Here is a 17,600-nt window from a genome sequence, read left to right on the forward strand (position 1 = left end):
GAGACATTGCTTATGTTCTTATGTTCTTAATGTTAACTTTGAGGCACGGTCCCTGCTCATTCTCTGCCCATTCTCCACCCTCCTCAACATTTGGCAGTTAATGTGGGAATTTAGCATGCGCTAACAAAGCAAGCTAATTCTCACATTAAAAGAAGTCGCCTAGTTTTAGTGGTGACATTCTAGCCATTTAAGCACCTAAGTGGCCAGTTACGTGTATGGATGACCTTTCATAGAATACCACCAAATGGAAATACACAAGCCATGATTTAATGATGATTGCTTTGCCAGTAAGTGCACGCATGGGCAGTGTTTGGGCAGAATGTACCGATATGCATGTAAATGATAGGGATATAATGACTGATCTTAATTGTGCATGTTTTTTATGTAAACTGCTGCGTTTTCTTTGTAGGCGGGATATACATTTTTCAAAATAAATGAATAAATATGTGCTAACATCTACAAGCACTATCACACTTTATTTCAATGATCCAGATTCAATATTTTCTTCTATATCCTTAGGCATCTGCCCCACCGCTCCACCGATAACATATATTAATAGCGTGAAGAAATATGTAGGGCATCTTCATCAAATATAATAAAGGTACAATCGTATTCCGTGAAGAACAAAATTTTGTAAGTATATACGTTGTAAATAGTTAAAGTAGGGATTCATTCACACCGAAGAGAACACGGACAGTTGACAAAATCATAAATAAATAAATAAACGGAGAAAAATAAACCTCAATTGTGGGTCGCCGGGACTACACAAGTACCCAAAGCTCACCACCTCATCACGGGTTTATAAAAAAACTCCGTACAATTATAAGTTACTTTCATACTTCAACATCTCTTTAGAAGAATTATTTTCAAAAAATTCTCAAAGGATTTGAATTTCAACGTCCTATAATTTTCTATGATTGAGTGAAACAGTCCCAAACTAACTATATTTATGGCAATCAGCTCCAGCTGTAGGTCAATTCAAAACAGGGTTTAGAAACGTGGCTGTAAATCCTGCATAATAGCGTATATAAGAGAGTTAAATACTCATCTGAAGAAACATCTTCGTCCCGATAGAAAAGATCTTCTATTTCGCCTGAAAGCAGGCTACTTCAGGGGATTCGTTTACACAAGGTTATTTCCACACTGTCAGCTGCATAACGGGAGGCCTGCTTCTCTCAAAATGGACCTCAGACCGAGATACGCGCCCGACTCGTTTAAAAACAGAACGGAGTCGGGCGTCATGACATCATCGCAATAACGCGATGAGTGATAGGTCAAACATCAACATTTCACATAAAACACAAAATCCAGGAAAACAAACCGCAAATTCACAGAAAAGGTTGCCATTCATGCTCAGAATTTAAACCTTGTGGTTCTATAGTATGAAGGCAACTTATCCATTGTTGTTCCTTCTGCCATAAAAGCTTTCTAATGTCTCCTCGTCTCATTGATGGGATAACTTTCTCAACCACCCAGCATTTCAGGCTTTCAAACTTGTGTTCCAAATTTAAACAATGAGCCACTATTGGTGCTGTCGTTTTACGTGTATTCAAACAACTTTTATGCTCTGTTATTCTTATAGTTAGATTACGTGATGTTTGGCCCACATAAAACAATTCACATGGGCATTGTATTATATATATCACGTTAGCTGTTTGACAAGTAGAGGTTTGTTTAAGAATATAATTTTTCCCATCAGTTGGGTTTATAAAGTTGGAAATCGTGGACATAATTTTACAATTCGTGCAATGTCCACATGGGCTGTGTCCAAAAATAGATTCTGTTCTCTCATTTTCCAACCTTTCTTTAGATGTATGGCATAGCCAATCACTTAAATTTCTATTTCTAGACTGAGGAAAAATAAATTTTTTGTTTTCAAAGCATGGAAGCGTTTTGAGCAATGGAAGATGTTTTTTATATTTCTTAATAATCTGAGGAGATATGCAAGTTTGTTTAATAATGCAAGGGATTATTTCAGATTCTTCTTTATTCTCATGAGATTTATTATAGTCCAATAAGATCTCTCTAGGATTATATAACGCTCTTTTCTTTGCTTTTCTAATTATAGATGTTGGATATTTTCTGGATATTAATCTTTGTTCCAGTACCTTTGCTTCTTGTAGGAAGTTTTCTTTACTGTTGCATATTCTTCTATATCTTAAAAACTGAGCAAAAGGAATACTGGTTTTCAGATGTACAGGATGCATGCTATCGAATCTCAATAATGTGTTTCTATCCGTTGTTTTTCGAAACACTGATGTTGTTAATTGGGTTCCATCCAATTGCACCAATACATCCAAAAAATTGATTTTGTTTTTACTGAATGACATAGTAAATTTGATAAACTCATGACACTGATTCAAAACTGAAACAAATTCTTGGAGTTGAAGTTGGGTCCCTAGCCAAATCACAAACACGTTGTCTATAAAACGCCACCATTTAAACACATATTGAAATCCTGTTAATTTATAGATGAAAGTCTCTTCAAACCATGCCATGTATAGATTGGCTATGGTAGGGGCGAAAGATGCACCCATTTTATTTTTCTCCGTTTATTTATTTATTTATGATTTTGTCAACTGTCCGTGTTCTCTTCGGTGTGAATGAATCCCTACTTTAACTATTTACAACGTATATACTTACAAAATTTTGGGCATCTTCATCAACCATGGGCAATTTTATTTTTCATATTTTCAATTAATATCTTTATATAAGTTAAATTCAAGTCACGTTAAAAACTATAGTAAACTTTAAACCTTATTTTAAGCCATTTATCTTAAAAGCTGGTATGACCCGGGAAGAATTGACCTGACATGTTTGGCACAATGTGCTTTTTCAAGGGTCCTCCGTGGCCGATAATGTCATCCAACCTACAACCTCTTAGCAAGCATCTAGGTACAGCCATTTACACGAGCTGCAGAGATCACACCCAAATGCACGCATGTTTTGGGCAAGTTGTGCTATTATTGTTTAAAGAAAAGTAGGTGCCTACTTTTCTTTAAAGAATTGGCCTCAAATAGGTACTAAGACTGTCACCCTCTTCAGTAAACAGGGCGTAAAGCTAGGAAGCAGAGAATAATGGAGCTTGGTTATCCAATGTGATTTAAATCACATTAATCTAAATTAATTGGCAAGCATACATTCTTAAATGAGGCCCAATGTTAGTAGAATTTCTTTCCAAAATGAGAAAGGAATGCAAATGTTCATATTTTTTGTATGTTTCAGATAATTTTAATAGAGTTTTGATTAAACAAGAAGAGGAGAACAGTAAAGAGAGTGAAAATGAGTCTAATGCCTCCAGTGATGAAGAAAGTGACTGTGAAGATTCCTACAAATACATCAATGCTTCATTTATAACTGTATGTTTGGAACTGAAAAACTGGCCATTAGATATTAAAGCCTGATATTCAGCAGCCATTTTGAGAGTAGTGTGGGGGAGGGCAGAGTGGGGGAGGAGCCAGCAGCTACTGTATATGGGTGCCAGAAATAGTCAGTGCTGGTATCTGCGTAACTAAGGGACCAAATAGGACCGCAGCTTTGGTTGCTTAGCTGTGTGGGTGCCAGTATCATTTTTTACTGGTGAGATATGCATTACCGGTAGTTTCACATGATTATTTCATCAAACATATCTACAGAGACTGTTCTTGCTTTCTCTGCATGTACATTTCTTAGCCTGGAGAACATACTTAGAGGCTCTTATGCTAACGGTGCTAGGATTTGGGCTTAACACGTTATAACATGAGATTTTGATACACAGTAAGCCTAGAGCAAATGCTGCATCAAGGAAAGGTGTTCCCACTATTTTTTATTGCAGGCCGAGCGTTGACATTCAGATTACTATGCAATATTTGCTCTCGGTTGAGGAAGACTACTTTGTCAAAACATGGACCGTGTTGGGTCCATATGTTTCCCAGAGGTTCAGGCCCTAGACATTTTGAATAAAGACTTCATCTTGGACATCGACTCTCCACAATTTCTTTGTTCTATAGACTAAAGTCCTAGGTTCCAACTGCTGAAGTTGCCATCTAAGCTCACTTCAGCCTATCCAACCACCCTGTTGTTTGCAGGATATCTACCATAAAGTCTGGCCAGTAATGTCCTCAAGTTCTAAGTTAGTGGAGTTCCCATTGATGCCCTCCCCAGCCCATCCTACACAGAATCACCATATATGGGACACAAACTGTACAAGTCTGTCCAATACCGACCTTAGTGCTTTAATTTATGCCATTTGTTTTCTAATTAGAGATCCCCACACTTTTTTGAATTCCATCACCATTTTCTTCTCCACCACCTTCCTCGAGAGGGCATTCCAGGCATCCACCATCCTCTCCGTGAAAAAGAATTTCCTAACATTACTCCTAAGTCTTCCTCCCTGCAACCTCAAGTTATACCCTCTAGTTTTACCATTTCCCCTTCTCTGGAAAAGATTTGGTTCTATATTCATACATTTCAAGTATTTAAATGTCTGTATCATATTTCCTCTCTAGAGTATACATATTTAGGTCTTCCAATCTCTTCTCATACTTCGTTTGGTTCAAACCCCTTACCATTTTCATCGCCTTCCTCTGGACCACTTCAAGTCTTTTTATATCCTTTGCCAGATACAGCCTCCAAATCTGAACACAATACTGCAAGTGTGGCCTCACCAATGGCCAATATAGAGGCATCAACACCTCCCTTCTTCTGCTGGTTATTCCTCTTTCTATACAGCCCAGCATTCTTCTGGCTACAGCCACTGCCTTATCACATTGTAGATGCCTTTAGATCCTCAGACACAATCACTCAAATTTGGGTACAATTTACAGAATTGAGTCCAAAATGTGTTTTTCCTGCTCATTTTCATTTGGTAATGACATGCAATAATGTGCCCATCCCTAATAAATATAGACTCAAACAGATGGACAAACAAATGCATCCACACACACATGCACACAAAAATACAAACACAGACTATACAGGTACACAAACCAAACACAGAGATGCATAACACAGGCACCAGAGGCATAGCCATGGGGGTCTTGGGGGCCTGCCCCCCCCTGTTCACCTCCCCCCCAATATACACACTATGTGCTCAGACTCCATCATGAACCCATGCCCCCTTTTACATTGCTGGCAGGGAAACCAAAGACTGCCAGCCAAATAACAATTGTGCCGCCATGCTCGGCTGTTTTTTTCATGTTCCGAGCATGCCGGGGCTTCTCGTGCAAAGTCCCAGCATGCTCAGAGGAGAAAGGAAGTAGCAGGGGGCAGCAGCACTGTAGTTATTCAGCTGATGGAGCTTGGCATTCCTGCCAACAATGGGGTCAAACTGAGAATGTTGGGATTTCTTTTTAATCAAGCTCTAAATTGGTGTGCTCCTCATTTATGGAAGTACCTTACTATGCAGGCATGAAACATTTATTGATGGCTGGCAGAAGAGATCCTGTGCAGGTCACCAAATAATTGGGTTAAGCTTTGGTAACTACTGAAAGAGCAGTCATTTCTTAATTGTTGAATTGGAACAGTAGTAGACCTCTTGACAAAAGGCTTTGGAGAACTTTAACAGTGAAGCTGCTGTTAATGTCAATTAATAATGTCATTTTATTTATTTATTTATTTTTTTTAGGGCTACTGGTCTCCAAAAGCAATGATTGCTGCACAGGGGCCACTAAATAATACCATTAGTGACTTCTGGCAAATGATATTTCAAAGAAAAGTCAAAGCAATTGTTATGCTGAGCGATCTAAAAGAGGGAAGCCAGGTTTGTAGGCTTTGTTCATCATTCTGAGATTCGAAATAAAAGAAAACCGCACGCATTTACAAGACTGCCTTTGCCTTTGGATATTGTCTGAGAAGAGTGCCTTAGTTTATTCAGTTGTTATTTTTCTGAAATAATGAAACAGAAAGAATTGCCCGGGACAGAAGTACTTTCTTTATCTAGATCAGTATGACTAAGGCTGAAAAAGGTATCCTACACGATCAGCTGACCACTGGAGGGATGAAGGCATGACCCCCCCCCCTTAATACCCAAGTGGTCTCTGATCCCCTACCACCCCCCAAAGATGTGACAGTGACAGTAGATACCAGTAGATGACAGCTCCAGATATTAAGAAAGCAGCAAGCAAGTGAATGAGGTAGCCTAGTGATAAATACGGTGGGCAGTGCACAATAGGTCCCAGTTTCATTTTAGTACAAATATGCAAGCCCTCCTGGAACACAAAAATAGCTCCTGTACCTATATATACTGTACATGTATAAAGTGACCTGCGAGCCTGAGAGCTCTTGTAGTGGTGAACCTTTAGGTATAGTAGAGTTTTTTTTCTGTTCAGGTGGGCTTTGACCCTGGATCACTTTACATGAAGGCACTACCAAGCTGCCCCTCTTCCTTGCTGGGATGTCTGTGTAGCCAGTTCATTAGGAATACTACCAGACAGACATCCCTAAGGCTTGCTTTTGTACAATTTTCCCTGGGGCTTTTTGTTTTGTTTTGCTTCCAAAAATGGTACTTATAGATAGGCCTGTTCATCCTGAAAATGTATAGCTCAAAATCATAATCGAACCAGAAATATAGAGATTTGTCTGTTTCGATTATGGCTGTGTGCTTGATGTTGGAAGGAGGGTTTTTAGGCAAAATGTCTGTTTGGATTTATACATCGCCTGCATCCAACTACTTTGTTGGTATTCTTGAAATGAATAATAAATATAACTAGTATTTTAGCCCGTTACATTAACGGATGCTAGAATATATGTCTGTGCGTCTTTATTTCTGTCTCTCTCTCCCTCCCGCTGTCTGTCTCTCTCCCTGGCCCCCTTTGTCTGTCTGTCTTTCTGTGTCTCTCCCACCACTTCCCTGTGCAGCAGCCACAGCAGGATTCCCTCCCCCTCCATTTCCCTTCCCCCACACCACTTCCCTGTGCAGCAGCAGCATTTCCCCTACCCCCCTTTCCCTTCCCGCGGTCTGGCCGGCTCCCTTAGTCCCTTATCGCCCCTCCTTCCCTACCCGCAGTCCCAACTAACCTTCCGATTCCAGCAGCGCCTGCAGCACTCTACACAATGCTGCTTCGGGGCCTTCAGTAGAGGCCCTGAAGCAGCGTGTGTAGAGTGCTGCAGACGCTGCTTGAATCGGAAGTTTTCAGGACCCGCAGCCCTTGCCGGACCCGAAGCGAGCTTTGGGGTTTGTTTGTTTTTTTTATGCGGGCTCATCCGGAGTGGGAGGAGAAGCCTGGGAGGCAGCAATTAAAGTCCGTTCCGGCCCCCGCTGACGTCGCCCTGGCCAATTCACATCCTTCAGACTGCAAGAGCCGTCATGTCCGACAGGCTCCGTGCCGCCGCAAGCATGCACACTCCTACCTGTGGGTCTGTACAGCTAACGGAAAATGGGAGCACGCAGGTGGGTGTGCGCATGCGCGCTTAGGGCTTTATTATATTAGATGGCATACTTATTTGAAAGGTAACATGTAGAATTAAAAAGAAATAAAATGAAACAGAAAGAATCCAAGTGATACCTTTTTCATTGGACTAACTGCAGCATGGTTAGATTAGCTGCCGAAGGTAATCCTTCTTCTTCAGATCAAAGATAAGCAAATGAAGACAGCTAGTATTATTTGAAAGGAAAATTAAAAAGGGATGGTGGGCAAAGGCCATGAATAATTGTTGTGCTTTTTCTAGGAATCCTGTGCAAAATACTGGGGAGAAGGCAAACAAACCTATGAAGACATAGAAGTTGATGTGAAGGATGTGAATACTACTTCCAGTTACACCACTCATACCTTTGAAATAAGGCATGCAAAGGTAAAAAGCAGAATTTACCAGAGGCAATAAAAGGTTTCGGGGTTGACAGTAACTCCCAGATTCTATATATGGCAACCAAATTTGGGACTGATCCACGATGCATGAGCAACTTAAATAACTATGGAGCTATTAGTAATCAGTCATTGGAGGCTAATGGTTATTGATGTTATGTGTCATCTTTTTTAATTACAATTACAATAGGCATTACAAAAAAATTCTGCTAAATAAAAAGCAGAAAACACATTCATTTACATATTTATTTATTTATTTATTACACTTATATTCCACCTATATCCTACTGTGAAAGTGGATTCCAATGTAAACATCTTATGGTATTCTTAGTAGAGCATTCATTGTATAGTAATACACAAACCTTATATATATATATATATATATATATATATATATATATATATATATATATACTAGTTGTTTAGCAGCCCTTCTCCCTTATTTTTACCTTCTCCCTGTCCAGCAACACCTCCCCCCCTTTCCCTGCTCCCCCCCATATAGCAGTAGCCCTTCTCCTTTTATCTCCCCCTGTCCAGCAGTACCCCTCCCATTCCCTCCTCCCCCTGTCCAGCAGTGGCTCTTCTCCTTTATGTCCTGCTCCCCCCCCTGTCCAGCAGTAGCCCCAGGAAAAGAGTGAGGATCACAGGACCAATGCTTTTACTCCAATCCTCTTGATGCCTGACATCCAAGTAGGGGAAATCCACTCTCCCCACCTCCTTGCTCCTGCTGAACTTCCTCCTCGGCTATACACATGCACACACACACTTACATACAGCTCTCCGGCTCCTCACGCCCCTCCTCCACCTTCCACTTCTTCGGCGGGGTCCAACATTTTCTTTATTTTGTTTTCTTTTCGCGTGTTCCTCCATCACGGAAAAACAGCACTACCGGCCAACTTAGTCCCTTGCCGCCCCCTTCCCGCGGTCCCAACAAATGTCCTTACTCCAGCAGGGGCCGCAGCACTCTAGGGCAGTAGCAGGCTGCCAAGCAGCGTGTTTAGAGTGCTGCGGCCCCTGCTGGAGTAAGGACGTTTGTTGGGACCGCGGGGCGGGAAGAGAAGAGGAGCGGCGGCAAGGAACTAAGGGAGCCGAAGGTAGGGTCGGATGGGAGGCTGAACAGGGGTTCGGGTGTGCCGGGGAGAGGAACGAAGATGACGCCGAGGACCGGAGAGAGAGAAAGCCGCTGCAGCCTCTCTGAAGTTGAAAAAAACTTTGGCCCGTCTCCGTGCTCGGCCGCGGCGGGTTACAGCTTCCGCGGCCTGCAGCCACCGACAGCCGCGGCGGCGACATCCGTCTTGACCTTTTTTTTTTATTTGAAAGATGCGGCGGTGGCTCCTCTCACGATCCCCGCCTCGCACACATAGGAAGTGCGCATGCGCGGCTTACCATTTTATTATATTAGATATCTCTCTCTCTCTCTCTCTCTCTCTCTCTCTCTCTCTCCTCCGGACATAAAAGTTCTATATTAATTCCCAAAAAAGCTGGGAGACAAAGTATAAACCGATACTAAAAGATTCAATTGCTGAGATTATATCATTAATGGACACCAGATGCCTTTTATAGGCAAAAATCAAATTTATACAGGATACTTTCAAAATGCTCAGAGATTTTAGACAAATGAGACCACCAGTTGATTAAATCCACCGTAAGGGGGCTCTTTTCTCAATCAGAAATAGTACTCGTTTATGCAATATTTCATCTTAAATAAGAACCTTTCTGTAAATATACATGAAAATCATGGTATATAAATCGCACTTAGCTGAATTATCAAGATTCTTAAATCCTGACAGCTCTGCTAAGTGTGATTCCCTGTGAGGGATTCCATGGAACCATTGGATGATCAAGGAGCAAAAGAGGTGCTCAGTGAGGATAAGGCCATAGCGGAGAGACTGAATGAATTCTTTGCTTCGGTCTTTATGGAAGAAGATGTAAGAGATCTACCTGAACCGGAAATGGTTTTCAAGGGTGATGATGTGGAGGAACTAAAAGAAATCTGGACGATGTACTAAGCCAAATCGACAAGTTAAAAAGTGATAAATCACCTGGACTGGCTGGTATACTTCCCAAGGTATTAAAAGAACTCAAACATGAAATTGCTGACCTGCTGTTAGTGATCTGTAGCCTGTTGCTAAAATCGTCTATAGTACCTGAAGATTGGAGGGAGGCCAATGTTGTGCCAATTTTTTAAAAGGGTTCAGGGGAGATCCAGGAAATTACAGACCGGTAAGCCTGACTTCAGTATGTGGCAAAATGGTGGAAACAATTATAAAAAATAAAATTGTGAAACAAGTAGACAAACATGATTTAATAAGAGTAAGCATAGGTTCAGCTGAAGCAGATCTTGCTTCACCAATTTGCTTTACTTCTTTGAAGGTGTGAATAAACATTTGGATAAAGGTTGATGTAGTGTATCTAGATTTTCAGAAAGCTTTTGACAAAGTTCCTCATGAAAGGATCCTGAGAAAAGTTCAGTTGTGGATTAGGAATTGGTTATCGGATAGAAAATAGAGGGTAGGGTAAAATGGTCATTTTTCTCAATTGAGGAGAGTAAACAGTGGAGTGCCGCAGTGATCTGTACTGGGACCATTGCTATTTAACTTATTTATAAATGATCTGGAAATTGGAACGACGAGGAAGTGATTAAATTTGCAGATAACACTAAACTGTTCAAAGTTGTTCAAACGCATGCAGATTGTGAAAAATTGAAGGCAGACCTTAGGAAATTGGAAGACTGTGCATCCAAGTGGCAGATGAAATTTAATGTGGACAAATGCAAAGTGATGCACATTGGGAGGAATAACCTAAATCACAGTTACCAGATGCTAGGGTGCACCTTGGGGGTTAGCGCCCAAGATAAAAGATCTAGGTGTCATTGTAGACAATGCAATGAAACTTTCAGCTCAATGTGTAAAAGTGGACAAAAAAAAACAAACAAACACAATGCTAGGAATTATTTAAAAAGGGATGGTTAACAAGACTAAGAATGTTATAATGCCTCACTAGGAGTATTGCGTTGAGTTCTGGTTTCCTTAAGAAAGATATAGTGAAAGGTTCAAAGAAGAGGAACCAAGATGATAAAGAGGATCACTAAAGAGGTTTTGGTAAGAGTGGATAGCGTAGCTGGTTTTAAGAAAGGTTTGGAGGAAAAGTCTGTTATTGAGACGGGCACGGGGGAAGCTACTGCTTCCCTGGATCAGTAGCATGAAATGTTGCTACTCTTTAGGTTTTTTGCTTTTTGACAGATATTGGCCACTGTGAGGAAGGGCTACTGGGCTTGATGATCCATTAGTCTGACACAGTAAGACTATTCATATGTTCTTATGTTAATGTAATCTGACCTTGAACTGAATAGGTAAGGGTGGAACATAACATTTACAGAATCCGGCCTTAACTCAGGTGTACAGTTTGGTCATTTTTATTACTTAATTAATGCATCTTATAAATCCCATGTCTCCATTTTCTTAAGAAAAATAAGATTTTGTAGTGGCAATTGCCAAAATTAAACCACAGTAACTGCTAAGCCTCTGTGTTCAGTGTTTAAGAGGGCTTCCAAGCTGTTATCATAGAGAAAAAGTCAATATTCTGTGATAACTACATGGCAAATGTGAGATACACTTAGCTACATCTCATGAGGTGCAATTTTATATTCTGTTACCTGCCACATTAACAGGGGAATGCACAATAACAATAGTATTTTCCATGCTACTGTGTAATGTATGAATTAGCATGGGTTAACTGCTAGTACACAGCAATTCCTGCATAAAATAACTAATGCGGGTCGCCAGTGCTGTTTAGCACTGTTTTCCACCGGGACAGGCAGTCCCGCTGCTGCCCGACTTTCCCCAGCTGAGAGGGTCCTTCCAAGAGATCCTTTAAACAGCGGTACAGCCGCCGAGGGAGCCTGTCGCCAGTGCTGTTTAGCACTGTTTTCCACCGGGACAGGCAGTTCCGCTGCTGCCTGACTTTCCCTAGCTGAGAGGGTCCTTCCAAGAGATCCTTTAAACAGCTGTCCAGCCGCGGTACGCGTCCCGCGGTCGTGAGCCTCGGGTCGCGAGCTGAAGGGGCGTGGCTAAAGGGGCTTGCCCCTTTTGAGCCCCTTCGGAGCCCAAGAGGAGTAGGGAGTAGGGCTATCATCCTCAATATGGGTAAGAGGAACGCCAAAGCAACGCCATCTGCTGGAACAACGGGCCTGATGGATCGCCATCTTATGGCCCCCATCTTGCCACATGCTGAGGAACAGGTAACTCCTAATATTCAAGCTGTCCTCTGGGGAACCAACACCACCTTCTCAACCATTATATACCTCACGGTTAGAAGAATCTCCTTCCCCTTTTAAGGAAGGAATAATTTCTTCTTCCCCTCAATTATCCTCATTGTCTGGACTAAAGGTTTCAGAACAATCTTTGGGGCAAACTAAAGAACTAACCCCAGTACAGATGATTACTGGGCAAGGTTCGGACGTTCTCCCCAGGGATAAAGTGATCAATTTAAATGATGTTTGGCTTAGCATTAATAGAATAGAGTCATCATTACAAAAATACGTTTTGAATTTGTGTCAATTTTCATCTGATGTACGGTAACTGTGAAAATTAAAGAACAAGATATTAAAAATGGAGAAACAGATGTTAAGGTTGAAAAGTTAGAACAGGCAGTAGGTACTCTACAAGCCAGTGCTGTTTCCAATATAAAGGATAGTATGATGATACATGCTAAATTAGAAAAAATGGAAAATTCTATCAGAGTTAAAAATCTTCGCTTGTTAAATTTTCCAATCACACATTACCTTTCCCCGATGGAGCTCTTGAGAATGTATTTGAAGGAGATATTACATTATACTAAAGTGGAGACCTTCGAGGTTGATAACTTATACTACATCTCAAGAGACCATAGGGAAAAGGTTAATGAAGGTGGAATGGACAGAATAGTGTTACCTGATAGTTTGAATGTATCACAGTTTTTGAATCATCTAAAGATATAATTGATAAGCGAGCCTAGAATGCTAAATGCTCTGACACTCATAGAATTCCTGTGAGCGTCCGAGCAGTGTTGGAGCATTCAGCACTCCGGGCCGCAGTAGAAACCTCTACCATGGCTTAGTAAAAAGGGGGTGGGAGTGGGAATCAATGAAACTGACAAAGAAAAAAAGGAAAAGGGAAAAGGATACAATTTTACAAAAGGGGAAATTTTAGGGACAAGAGAACAATAAGGGAGGCAAGATGAGTCGCTCGCTCTATCCATACATAAGGTGACCATATGTCCCGTTTTCAATGGGACAGTCCTGTTTTTGGGCCGACCATCCCGTTGTCCCGACCAACTGCTTCGGGACACCAAAAATGTCCTGTTTTCAGGAAGCTGTGCGCGGGGACACCAGGATGGCCGATAACTTTCCCTCCCTGCCGCGCAGATTGAAAACCTGGGCCACTGCCGCTGCTTCTTGTTCTTCCCGACGTCAATTTTGACGTCAGAGAGGAAGTTCGGGGCCAACCAATCGCTGCCTGACTGGCCCGAACTTCCTCGCCAATGTCAAAATTGACGTCGGGAAGAAGCCAAGAAGCAGTGGCGGCGGCCCAGCGTTTCAATTGGCCAGGCAGGGAGGCAGACAGGCAAGCAGCGGCGGTACACGGGCCGGCGGGTGGGCAGGGTGGTTGAATTACGCGGGGGTAGGGGGGGTTTGAATTGCGCGGGGGGGTTGAATCTGTGGGTGGGGGTGGTGAATCAAGCACTGGAGAGAGGTTAAGGAGGCTGGCAGGCAGGCTGGCTTCGGGGGAGGGACAAAGGTAAGAGGCACTGGGGGCACTATGGACATGGGAATGAGGCACTGGGGGCACTATGGACATGGGAAGGAGGCACTGGGGGCACTAGGGACTCAGGACAGAGGCACTGGGGGGCACTATGGACATGGGAAGGAAGCACTGGGGGCACTATGGACATGGGAAGGAGGCACTGGGGGGCACTAGGGACTCAGGACAGAGGCACTGGGGGGCACTATGGACATGGGAAGGAGGCACTGGGGGCACTAAGGACACAGGACAGGCACTGGGGGCACTAAGGACACAGGACAGGCACTGGGGGCACTAAGGACACAGGACAGGCACTGGGGGCACTATGGACATGGGAAGGAGGCATTGGGGGCACTATGCACATGGGAAGGAGGCACTGGGGGCACTAGGGACACAGGACAGGCACTGGGGGCACTATGGACATGGGAAGGAGGCATTGGGGGCACTATGGACATGGGAAGGAGGCACTGGGGGCACTAGGGACAGAGGCACTGGGGGGCACTAAGGACATAGGAAGGAAGGAGGGAGGGAATAGAAAGGGACAATTGTTGGACCTGAGTAAAGAAAGAAAGAAAAAAAATGAAAGAAAGGATACACAGTAAGAAGGAAATAGAACCAGAGACTCATGAAATCACCAGACAGCAAAGGTAGGAAAAATGATTTTATTTTCAATTTAGTGATCAAAACGTGTCAGTTTTGAGAATTTATATCTGCTGTCTATATTTTGCACTATATTTGTCTATTTTTCTATAGTTACTGAGGTGACATTGCATATTTTAAAGTCATTTGCCTTGACATCTTTGAAACCCCCCAAATATAAATGATAATTAACTTTTTCTCTGCGTATAGTTTGCTTTGTAGTTTTTTTAATTTTAAGGTTACCATTATGAATTAATATGAAGATATTATGTGTACATGAAAAATGAATGGAAGAAATTGGGGGCGGGATTGGGGGAGGGGCTAGGACAGGGTTGAGGCGGGGCTAGGGTGGGATTGAGGTGGGGCTAGGGCGGTTTTGACAATTAATAGATATCTCCTTTTGATGAAAAAAATAAATGGTCATGTTATCCATACAGCCCACCAAATAACAGAAGGCTGAGGCCTGGATTGAACTTTTTAAAGAAATCCCTACCTGAATATATGGATAATAAACCCACATTCACCCAAGGCTTTAGGGATTCTTTACATAAAATAAGAAAGGACTTCAAAGATCTGTCATCAGGCCCCTCAGCCAATGAGCATGCATGACATGAGAATAATTTGTGTATGCAGGAAAGGCATGGAAGTTGATTTACTTTCAGTTCCTGAGAGGCCTATCTGCCTCTGTTACCAAAGTATGTATTACATGCATATTATTTCACACAGAAACAAACCTATTTAACATTTATCACTCGAATTTTCAGAGGAAAGAAACCCGAAAAGTCCATCACTACATCTACCAGCAGTGGAATAAAACTGAACTTCCTGAGGAACCCAAAGAATTGGTTGCTATGATTCAGAACATCAAAACAAAACTTCCAAAAAGAAATGCCTATGAACACAAACATGAGAGCTCTGTTCCTCTTCTTGTTCATTGCAGGTATGGAATCAATTTATAGCAACTCTTGAAAAGTCGTTGACATTTTTAAAAATATTAATCTCGATGTACATGTGTGTGTGTGTTTTTTTAAACACTCATCCTTTTCCATCTTTGGTAACATCAGAGTCTCTCTTTGAGCAGTGGCTCTCTTACAGTTTAACAGAAACACTGGAAGAAAACAATTCATATTTAGAATGTAGCAAAAAATTAAAAACTGGTTTAAAAGATATTTGGAGCATTGAGATTAAGCATGAAATTACTGCATCTCAATGGCCACGAATTTGGTCTTGGAGGATGAAATGTACGATGTCGGCATCTATGAGACAAACTTGTTTTTTTACTGTTGCATAGAGCGTTGTGGATCCCTGTTAGGTTACAAAAATTAGATAGTTCTTTGTCTAATAGATGTTGGTACTGTCATCTAGAAGCAGGAACTTTAGATCATTTACTGTTTCATTGCCCGTTTATTATGAATTTTTGGATATCAATTTGGGACCAAATTAATAATTTATTAGATAACCCAGTGGCATTATCCTATGATACTGTGATATTTGGTATGGAAACGAGAGCAAAAAGTCATATTTCTGCGAATAATAATAAATTACTACTTATAATGACTGGTGTTGCCATTCAGCAAATTACATATAATTGGAAGGATTGGAGGAGATTAAATTACAACTTCTGGTGGAATTCTTTATGCCATATCTATAAAATGGAAAGGTTTATTGCATTACAACGGGGATATTTTAAGAAGTTTCAGGATGTGTGGAAACCATTAACAAAGTATTGTAAAGATTAATTTGAAATTGTTTCCTTTATATTTATCAACTTAAGGTGTAGGGAGGGGGGAATTTTATTATTATATGTTTTATATGATAATGGAATATATGGGTGGGAGGGATGGAAAAGGGGAAGGGATAAGAATTTATGAGATGTATCAATGATTGTTTGTAAGTGATGTATTTATTGTTAATGTGAATGAATATATTTAACACTTAATGTAATTTTGAAAATGAATAAAGAATTAAGAAAAAAAAAAAAGAAACATGCAGCCGGACAATAAGATAGTAAAAAAAAATCTCAAAGGGACTAACTCAGATTCTGGATTTGACCAATATTCTTTTACAAAAAGAAAACAAATTTACTGGAAACGTCTGATTTGATGGTATATGTTTATTTTGATGGATGGTATTCTAAATTTTATAAAGTTTTCACCATAGGCCTGTGTTTAATAAATTGTGCAGCCCCGCATACACAGATAAGAAGGCACAAAAAAGGTACAGAGAGAAGACGATGAAAATGATAAAAGGGATGGGACAACTTCCCTATGAGGAAACGCTACAGTGACTAGGGCGCTTCAGCTTGCAGAAGAAATGGTTCAGGGGTGATATGATAGAGGTCTATAAACTACTGCATGGAATGGAAAGGGTAGATGTGAATCGCTTGTTCACTATTTCCAAAAATACTAGAACTAGGGGGGCATGTGATGAAGCTACTAAGTAGTAGATTTAAAACACAAACCGGAGAAAATATTTCTTCACACAACGTGTAATTAAACTCTGGAATTTGTTGACGGAGAATGTGGTGAAATCAGTTAGCTTAACGGGGTTTTAAAAAAGGCTTGGATAATTTCCTAAAAGAGAAGTCCATAGGCCATTATTGAGATGATTTAGGGAAATCCACTGCTTATTACATTACATTACATTACATTAGTGATTTCTATTCCGCTTGTACCTTACGGTTCAAAGCGGATTACATAAGAAGCAGCATAAAATCTGTTTTTACTACTTGGGATCTTGCTAGGTACTTGGGACCTGGGTTGGCCACTGTTGGAATCAGGATACTGAGCTTGATGGACCTTCGGTCTGTCCTAGTATTGCAATTCTTATGTTCTTAAGGGGTAAATTTTTTTTTATTGCATCTAAACAAATTTACGCTAGAAAAAAATCGATGCTTGGAGTTAGGTGTGGTTCATAGTTCTTAAGCCTTAGAATCTGCCTAACTTTAGTCACGCCCATTTGCACCAGCTGAAATGTGGTGCAAATCCTGATGCCTAAATTAGGCACTGATCCCCCTTATTCTACAATTATGCATGTAAATTCTGAGAATGCTTCTGATCCTCGCATTTCTGTGCCCTCTGTATGGACTGGTGCCTAAACCTACATGCGTAAGTTAATTAAATCCAGTCAGCACTAATAATTGCTTGTTAGGATGCCAAATATCACAAATTGGTTTGTTATGCAATTGTGCGCGCAAATTGAGCACCTGCCTAGATTTGCAAATGCAACTCCAAGCGTCTTTTATAGAATTTATCCCTCAGTGTAAGTATTCTTGAGGATGAAACACATAGAGCGGGTAGAGAATTACAATGTATGCAGGTATTTTATAAAGTATATGGTACACATGTAGGATGCACATACACATGTACAGCTTTATTTGGAGCTGGTATAAAGTTGTGCA

At 41.1% G+C, this 17,600-nt stretch overlaps 1 protein-coding gene across 4 annotated transcripts in view; it reads left to right on the top strand.

Moving 5' to 3' along the window:
- PTPRC (protein tyrosine phosphatase receptor type C) overlaps window positions 1-17,600 on the top strand; it is a 294,186-nt gene that overhangs the window by 260,411 nt on the left and 16,175 nt on the right. For all 4 annotated transcript variants that reach the window (XM_033916186.1, XM_033916189.1, XM_033916188.1 and 1 more), the window contains 4 exons: window positions 3,226-3,359; window positions 5,606-5,740; window positions 7,648-7,770; window positions 14,965-15,140. In XM_033916186.1, coding sequence (XP_033772077.1) covers window positions 3,226-3,359; window positions 5,606-5,740; window positions 7,648-7,770; window positions 14,965-15,140 — 568 coding nt within the window. The remainder of the gene's footprint in view (window positions 1-3,225; window positions 3,360-5,605; window positions 5,741-7,647; window positions 7,771-14,964; window positions 15,141-17,600) is intronic.

Source organism: Geotrypetes seraphini, chromosome 12 (assembly GCF_902459505.1).
Source record: "Geotrypetes seraphini chromosome 12, aGeoSer1.1, whole genome shotgun sequence".
NCBI lineage: Eukaryota > Metazoa > Chordata > Amphibia > Gymnophiona > Dermophiidae > Geotrypetes > Geotrypetes seraphini.